Source organism: Stylophora pistillata, chromosome 13 (genome assembly GCF_964205215.1).
Source record: "Stylophora pistillata chromosome 13, jaStyPist1.2, whole genome shotgun sequence".
NCBI lineage: Eukaryota > Metazoa > Cnidaria > Anthozoa > Scleractinia > Pocilloporidae > Stylophora > Stylophora pistillata.
In genome coordinates this window covers 24,228,162-24,236,308 of record NC_142531.1, presented here as the reverse complement: position 1 = coordinate 24,236,308, position 8,147 = coordinate 24,228,162, and the positions used below count along the sequence as shown (strand labels likewise).

At 40.6% G+C, this 8,147-nt stretch overlaps 3 protein-coding genes across 3 annotated transcripts; 2 read left to right on the top strand and 1 right to left on the bottom strand.

The window, feature by feature from the left end:
- On the top strand, nt 1-2,616 carry LOC148718252 (uncharacterized). Its single transcript, XM_088743191.1, has 2 exons — nt 1-556; nt 636-2,616. Exons 1-2 carry the CDS (start codon nt 401-403, stop codon nt 885-887), a joined length of 408 nt encoding a protein of 135 aa, XP_088599317.1. The 5' UTR covers nt 1-400; the 3' UTR covers nt 888-2,616.
- A 499-nt stretch (nt 2,617-3,115) lies between these two features.
- Nucleotides 3,116-4,960, bottom strand: LOC148718251 (uncharacterized). The gene is made up of 2 exons (XM_088743192.1): nt 4,051-4,960; nt 3,116-3,595 (listed from the first exon to the last, which is right to left on the bottom strand). The coding sequence occupies exons 1-2, from the start codon at nt 4,243-4,245 to the stop codon at nt 3,485-3,487; spliced, it is 306 nt and encodes a 101-aa protein (XP_088599318.1). The 5' UTR covers nt 4,246-4,960; the 3' UTR covers nt 3,116-3,484.
- Nucleotides 4,961-4,980: 20 nt separating this feature from the next.
- LOC111320207 (2-oxoglutarate and iron-dependent oxygenase domain-containing protein 2) lies at nt 4,981-7,836 on the top strand. The gene is made up of 3 exons (XM_088743190.1): nt 4,981-5,009; nt 6,213-6,470; nt 6,966-7,836. Exons 1-3 carry the CDS (start codon nt 4,995-4,997, stop codon nt 7,221-7,223), a joined length of 531 nt encoding a protein of 176 aa, XP_088599316.1. The 5' UTR covers nt 4,981-4,994; the 3' UTR covers nt 7,224-7,836.
- Nucleotides 7,837-8,147: the final 311 nt, after the last annotated feature.

Sequence of the window (8,147 nt, the reverse complement as noted above, 5' to 3'; positions counted from 1 at the left end):
ACGTTGCCGTCAACTTCTAGCGGCAAGCTGATCATTTGCGATCTTTGCGCAGAAAATCTCGGAGTAAATCCATCAACGATTCCTATAATTTCCTCAACTTCAAATGGAGAATTTTGTAAGATATTAGGCGTAAAAGAACTCGTATTATCAGATGTTTTGCAGACTGTCGGTATATGCGTCATCCAAAGAAGTCAACAAACTGGTTCTCTTTGGAAACGTTGTGCCCGAAAGATAGAGAACTGTTATAAAGCCTATACAGACGTTAAAGAAGCACTTTGCTCAAGTAGAAGTCAGGAGGACGAAATTACGAGGTCTACTCCGCAGAGATCGAAGAGGATAACTTCGATCAGAACGCCAACCGGGATTACTCTTACTTCAAAACGATCGAAACCCTTGCAAGATGGTCCCGTCTTTCCTTCCTAAAAAAAAAAAACTGTTTGGTGGTGAAAGTACACAGCAAAATATCTATGATGAGATCGATAACCATATCTCAAGCCTTGTGAATCTTCCGGCAGAACCTCCGCCAGAAATAACAAAACAACCGCCGCTGGTTAAGGTGCGAAGTCATTCATTGATATTATATTAATTCTTTTCGATGTTTTCCTTACGCAGAGTATTTTTTTTTATTCATGTAGGTATTCGTTGGCTATCCAGCTTCATCGAGAGTTTTGGAGAGAAGTTGTGAGGATAAGAGCGAGAGTAGTATGAGGAAGACTGTTTGCAAGGGAAACTATTGTGCCGCCGCTAATGCTGCCTTGAGTTTTCCACCGTTCCGGCGAGAGCTTGTCAAAGAGCTCATTCAATTAATTCGTAAAGAACTTAATACTTGTAGTCAAGGACCTTCTGCTGAAAATTACAATGGCGACCCATTAAGGCCACAAGTTTAACAAAAATTAATGAGGCCACAAGCTCTACTTACTCACCATGTTTCGACTGTGTGCCTCGTCGATCACTAACAAAGAAACGTTTCTTAAGACACCCGTTTTAAGCTCGTTTTTCTGCTTTTCCAGCATCCAATGTTCAGCGCTTCCAAAAATTATTTTTGCACCTTCAAGTGATTTTTTATCGCACGTTTCAAGAGCAACAGCTTTGATCCCAAGTGTGCAAAGTTTCTTTAATTTGTTGATTTCGAATCAACTCGAGCGGGTTAACTACAGTTATCTTGAAGGTTTTCTCTTCCCCGTGTTTTGCTTTCCATAAATTGAAATAAATCTTTGGAAGAATTTGGTAACTAAAACTTTTTCCAAATCCTGTTGGAAGAACACCAAGAACGTCTCGCCGATCGACAACTAAAGTTTTGATACACTCTATCTGCTCTTTCTTCGAAATGATACCCGGAAAAAACTGCAATGCAGTTTGAAAGGCTACTTGAAAGTCTTCTTCTTTAACTGCAGAGGTCATTACAATTCACATCAAGGCAAAATCAGGTCTCATAAACGAAAAAGTTGGCTGAGTGTGAAATCTCAAGATGGCGGTCTGATCATGCAAGAAAAACATATTTACCTCCGGTAAATCATCTATTGTTATATTGGCCAATCAGAAGTCCGTTCAAAATCTGAACGGATGGAACGGCTTCCGATATGGCTTTGTGTCAGGCTCTCCTTTTCCTTCTCCCCTCCCCTCCCCTCCCCTAGAGAGCCTGATCCTCAGGCTAGGATTGTGAGCGATCGTAACAAACTGTGGGTATCTGAGAGACAAGCCGCGAGGAACTATATGGATCAGATTCGAGTTCAGAATCCATTGAGAGGTCGCAAGATTATCAGCAAATTAAGGAATCTAGAAATAGCATAATATTTCCCTCTAATTTACAAGAGATAACACGCTTCGAGGGACGCCAACATGGCGGATCAACAAATTTGCATAATCTGTGACGTCACGTGAAAAGCAAGAATACCAGCAGCAAAATATTTACTTCAATGATACGATGGGTGGGCAAAGTGAAGGCCCAGTTTACACATGGCACAATGGATATTGGACCGTACTCGGCGTTCACAGTTGTGGCGGCTGCCCCAACTCTGCTCCGCGATTTACGACTGAGATGATATAACGCTTTCTGAAATCCATGAAATGCCTGAAGTTGAGCGCGATTCGGTCTTTTGCATTCCCTGACGTGCACCGTCGGTGTGATGGCTCAGGAGTCACAAAATGGTTGGCCACGGAGGTGGAACTGTTAACTGCCAGTACAAACCACCAAGGACACGAGAAATTCTACATTGTTCCTGTCGAGGTGCCTCCGTCGTTGGCTTCTGAAACTCACCTCAAGGTTGCGATACTGAGTTTCCTATTCAGCAGTGTTTTCATTCGCTTGGACAGCCAGGGAACGAGCCATTTTGACGCGGATGGGGGCGATCAAGTAAATTTTCAGTTTACTGCACACAGTTACGAAATATTTTTCCTTAAAAGAGAGAGTAATGGTTGCTACTCATTTCGCCATTGTTACATTCGCTTGGACGGAAGTGGGGTTCATTCAAGTTCTGCAAGTGGTGGTGGAATAGTCAACTGTCAGTGGTGTGATGCGTCTACGCCATTAGGAACATATGAATTGTTTTATGTCGAGGAACACTAAACTCACGCGATTAACATAGATGCTAGAGAAATAAAAATTTTAAAAAGCTACAGCCTTATGCAAAACCTTTCGGAAACTTTTCGACATAAAAGTATGAAGTGGAGAATGTTGAAAATACCATTTCTGAACCTGTATATTTCAACGTTTTGTGACAGAAGGAAAGCTCCAGACCTCCTCGCACATCCAGCGTTTATTTTTAAGCCTCCTACCCCCCCCCTCAATTGAAAATAGGCTCTGCCGTCCCTACAAAGAGGTTTAATTCAAAGCCAAGTCAAAGCCACCAATTAACTTCCTGACATCTAAGCATCAACTGATTACAGGAACCAATGCTCGACGAAAGGTCTTCACCTCCGAGTCCGACGTCAAAGAATACACTTACCGCATTCTTCGTGTCATCTCAGAGGAATCTATTAACACCATCATGCTCTATTGCAGTGGCGATGGGGGAAGGTTTTAGGTCAGACAGACGCAGCCAAACATGAAACGGAAATTTTTACGCAAAACCTCAATTTTGCACGTGGGAAACTACTCAGTACAGAAGACTTTTTCCTTGTTCAGAACGATCGTTTATTTCGCATCATTAAAAATAGAACCTTTTTAAGACTTTTTAAATTTTCGAAAAATTCCATTGTCGCTAATATTTTGTGGTCGAAAATAGGATTTTGCACGCGATTTGTACCTTTCTTTTGTCGGATTACATAATCGAATCACATTACTTCTCAGATCGGAACCTCGCTCTTCGCGCGCTTTTCTTGTATCAGCTGTATGGACTGAGTCGAAAAAATCTCGGAAAAGTGTTGAATTCTCTATCTCACTCAAGAATAAGTTATGCGAATATTTACGTCTCTCACATTATTCTCTTTCGGCTTTCCAGAGAAAAGAGCAAGCCGAAACCGTGAAACATCAATGTTTATTTTGTTAGTGAAGCTGCGAAGAGACACAGGAAGATTCCAAAAGCTGTTGTTTTCTTGTTGAACCTTGTTTTTGCTGAAAGCCATTATACATGTCCATGGTTTCCTCAGGAAAAATCTAGAGGATAAAATAAACCCATTACAAACTCAAAAAATTTAAACTATACCCTATGTCACACCAGAAAACACACTGAGTTCCATACCCTATCATAAGAAAACATTTTTCAAAAGCCTTCTTTTTAGAGGAATTTTTAATATTCTCCCCTTTGATGTTGAGCAATTCCAGTGCATTTTTCTTTACAAGTGTAACCTTTCTCTGCATGATAGGACATAGGTCCTTCATAGAACAGACAGATTATAACTGAACACGGAACGAAGTAACAATCAGCGCAGTAGTAGCGGCGGAGTGAAAACTCGAGAGAGGCTTGGGTCGGGTTGGGTAAAGAAGGACCCAACTCGACCCATAGTTAATCGATTAACTATGCTCGACCCAAGCCTTCCTCTCTTTCCTTTTCTTTTACTGTTGCGCTTCGTTTTATTAACCGAATGCCCGAAGAATGCTACAACACTCACTATTCGCCTGTTTGCACTGCTTGAGGGCCTCACTGAAGTCTTTACACAAAGTAACCTCTGATTGGTTTTGCGCACACTCCACAAACCGTTGTAGTTCGTACCGGCATGGCTCATGATTCTGCTGCTGAAGATCATAGTCCTGTTGCTTTGATTCTGTGCTCCCTCTTCCTCCAAGTAGAGCTTCACTTGCGGCATTACCCTGGACAAAAATGAGCGAGAATGAGAATTCAAAGACCTCTCTACTGTAGCTCTTCCTCCTTCTCTTCCTCTGTTTCTCCCCACAGCTTGTTGCACATTCAGATGCCAAAGGCTAGGCTTTTCTCATATTTATATCAATCTACAAGTAGTTGGTTTTGGAGATCCACGTTTTCGATGATTCTTTTTCTTGTTCCGCATTGAAAATTCAAGACAAGCAGGAGTAAAAAATGAAGAGAAATGAGAGTTTCCTCTATAATCATATGATAATTATTTATTGCGATTCGGTGAAAAGAAATGTTATCAACCAGTTTGCTGATATATAACGTTACGAGATTTTGTTGCTTTGTTAACTAACAACTTACTTTTTGCCCCTACATCAGATGGTGCTAAGGCTGGCATATGGTATTTCGAGGACTGGACTGGACTGGACTGGATTAGTAAAACGCGGACTAGTAAAACGCGGACTAGTAAAACGCGGACTTAACAACAACAACAACGACAACAAAAAAACAATTTCATACGAAGGCGATCACAAGACTTAATGGCGAGCCAATTTAGTGAGTGACAATCCCTGTTTGACCTTTAAGCTACACATGGGTTTGACATGCACCAGATACAAACGAATTTATAAGTTTAGGCTAAGAAAGAATTTTATTCAGCACCAGTTCAAAATCCTAAAATACACTTTCGTCGTAAATTTCACGGCAGAAACGCAGGAAAACGCGGCTAAAGGAAGGCCAAATACAATGAACAACTTTGGGGTAAGATTGTTGTAATTTAAGCAACAGAACACATTTTTCCAGGCTCTATAATGTGACAAAGCCATGTGGGATGTTGGGACAACATGAGGAAAGCTTATACATCACAAGCCAATGGTGACTGATTTACAAGCTTTCCGAGTGTTCTCCAAACATGCTAAGGGGCTTTATCATGTTATAGAGCCTTGAAAATGCATTCAACTGCTTTTATAACATAACTAGTTATATGCAGGCTCTATAAACTAATAAAGCATCCACTCGGAAACAGAATGAACCAATCAGACAATGCATACTATGTTCAGTACCGTTGCCCAGTTAGCCCAATGGATAGTGCGCTTGACTGTAGTGCGGGAGGTTGAGGGTTCGAGCCCTGGCAGGACCAACACTCAAGGTCTTAAAATAATTGAGAAGAATTTGCTGCCATTCTATAACATCATGAAATGGTTAGATACTCTAGTCTTCTCGGATAGGGACGAATAAATGGAGGTCCTGTCTCCTGCAGGGTTGGGGTAGGAGACGTTAATTTCCCACACACGAGATTACTGTGTGATGGATGTCCTCCCCTGGGGTAGGATGGTGGGTTTGTTGTGAAGGCCGTAAGTTAGATAACTCATTGGGTTAATTAGGTCACCTTTGTTAAATAAAGAATATTGTATTGTATTATGTTATAACTGAATCTGAGTTTAAAGATAAATTACTAGCGAGTTAAATTTATTTAATAAATTCAGTAATTGTCAAGTTAAGGGAAAAGAAAATCAAGATGCCATAGATTTGAAGACACATTGATTAAAATTTCTGTGTTTGGGTGTTAAGAATCCTAACCCTTTAATTTTCATTAGTGACCAGCATTGAACTTCTCCTTACAGTAAAACTACTGAATGAAACATTAAGGTCAGGAGAATAAAGGAAATGATCACCAACTAAAAAATCTTTTGACTGATATTCAAATTTGCCTGTCAGTACTTTAGGAAATGTTAAAAGAACAGTATTGTGAATATGCATACTGATGCTGGACTATAAATATAGGTGTAACAAGATGATTGGAGATTCTTGGATACAGCAGTTATCAAAAATGTTCAAGAGACCTATTCTTTTTAAAGTACCTCAAGGTCTTTCCCCTTTCTCACCTTTAATTCTATTTTGAGGATCACTTTTTTGATGTTCTGAGATCTTTCAGAATCTTATTTATTTATTTCTTTTTTACAGGTTTTACTAAATGAGCTTGGTCTTGATGAGAAGCTTATCTCACCCCTGAGAACAAATTACTTGATGCCAATCACAAGATTGTTGTATCCTGAATGTGGGGGCAACACCTTAGATTCACACAAGGCATTCACGGTACATTACAAGATGGGAGAGGATCTTGACCTCAGTTATCACTATGACAATGCAGAGGTCACTTTAAATGTATCACTTGGTAAGGAGTTTATTGGAGGAGAGTTGTTTTTTGGTGATATGAGACAGGTAAGCTTTGAATTTGAATTGCATCACCTTTGTGTCACTGAAACGCGACATTTACATACAAAGAAACTAGCATACAGTGCAGGCGTCCTATTAAGGCGAGTTAACATTACAAGGGTGTGATTTTTTATTCGATTGGCCATGTTTGAATAAGACCCTCTTGGTTCAAATGTCTTACTCTTCCCAGTCTTCCTCTGCTGTAAAAATCAAACAGGGGAGCTATGATTTTCACCAAGAAAACACTGAGTACTTGCTCTCCAAAATTTCGCCTGCTCTGCAGGCTGGAAGGAAACCTCAAGATTATGAGCGAAGTCCAAGATCGAAAGTTCCGTGCGGAGCGCAAACATAATTTCTTCGGGCTGATTTTTATGGACTCGCGCTACGGACTTCGTCAATAAAATGATGAATTACCTGTGTTAAAATTTGGGGAAGAAAACAACAAATGGAACACCCTTTATAAACAAATGCTAGTTTTGATTTAGACTTGGGCCTTTTTAGGTCCCCCTGAAAGATACAGAATGTACTCAGTGTGAGCACGTGACAAGTTACGGGCTTCTTCACAGAGGTCAACATATGCATGGAGCTTTGCCCATCCAATCAGGAGAAAGAATCAACTTGATTATTTGGATGCGGAGTTCTGTAGTGCGTGATAAATTGTGTCCGATGTGTGACATGGAGCCTAGACTAGTGCCATGTTCTGGCGAGGGGGATGGATTCACCACCAGAAACTCTGTGCCAGTCTGTTCAGCTCTTTAAGCAAGGACCTAAAGGCTATAGAGAAAGCAAGAAGGGACCCAGGGAACTTAAAAAGAAAAAACTTGGGGACTGCACCATATCGAAACATTCGGTCTGCTTTGTGATCGTCCAGATGCCTGTAGTCCTGAAAAGGACTTTTGTTGGTGACAATACCTTTGATTTAGCCTGACCTTTAATCATCTTATGAGCCGACTGATTTTGATTTACTTTTTATGTATAATAGAAGTCAGGCTTCAGCCGCTTTGTTCTTATTTTATGTTTCTTTTCGTTACGCGACAAAGCGAAGAGCGAGCAAGAATATGGTAATCGAGCGCGAGGGCAACTGAGAAGCAGGAGGAAAATTTCTTTCCTCACCCCAGCCCCCTGCAATTGTGTTCCTTAGATTGGCTGGCGCTCTGGGAGATGGGCAGATGGAGAGTTTGTACACAGAGAAAAGAAAAGCAACAATCGTTGAATGGCGAAAGGGGGTAGGTTTCAAAGGAAACTATGGTGCTGTGTCGGTGGGAGAAACAAAGTAATTTCGGTTTCATCAACTGTTGAATAGCGGCATGGCAACTCATAAGCCTTCGTTGTCCAGCTTTTGAATAAAAATTCAAAGAACTCTTTCACACGATTCCATAACCATAGAAAGTTTATTTGAAATGGGCCACTCATATCGTTGAGCTTCGCTATCTTCAAGTATATCGTGTGGTGTTTGCTCAGGCTGAAAATTAGACGTAGACAAATAATTCTATCATCCTCTTAAAGGTGCTGTGTGAGAAGGTCTTCAGTTTTGGTCCGAATGTGAAAACTGAAACTGTTTCTTATCCCCTGAATATGCGTCCATTGCAGTTTCCCAAGATACCAGGTTTGAGAACCGTCACATGATAAAACGAGCAACAATGATAAAGACTTTTATTTCAAAACGACAAGAATTACATTTAA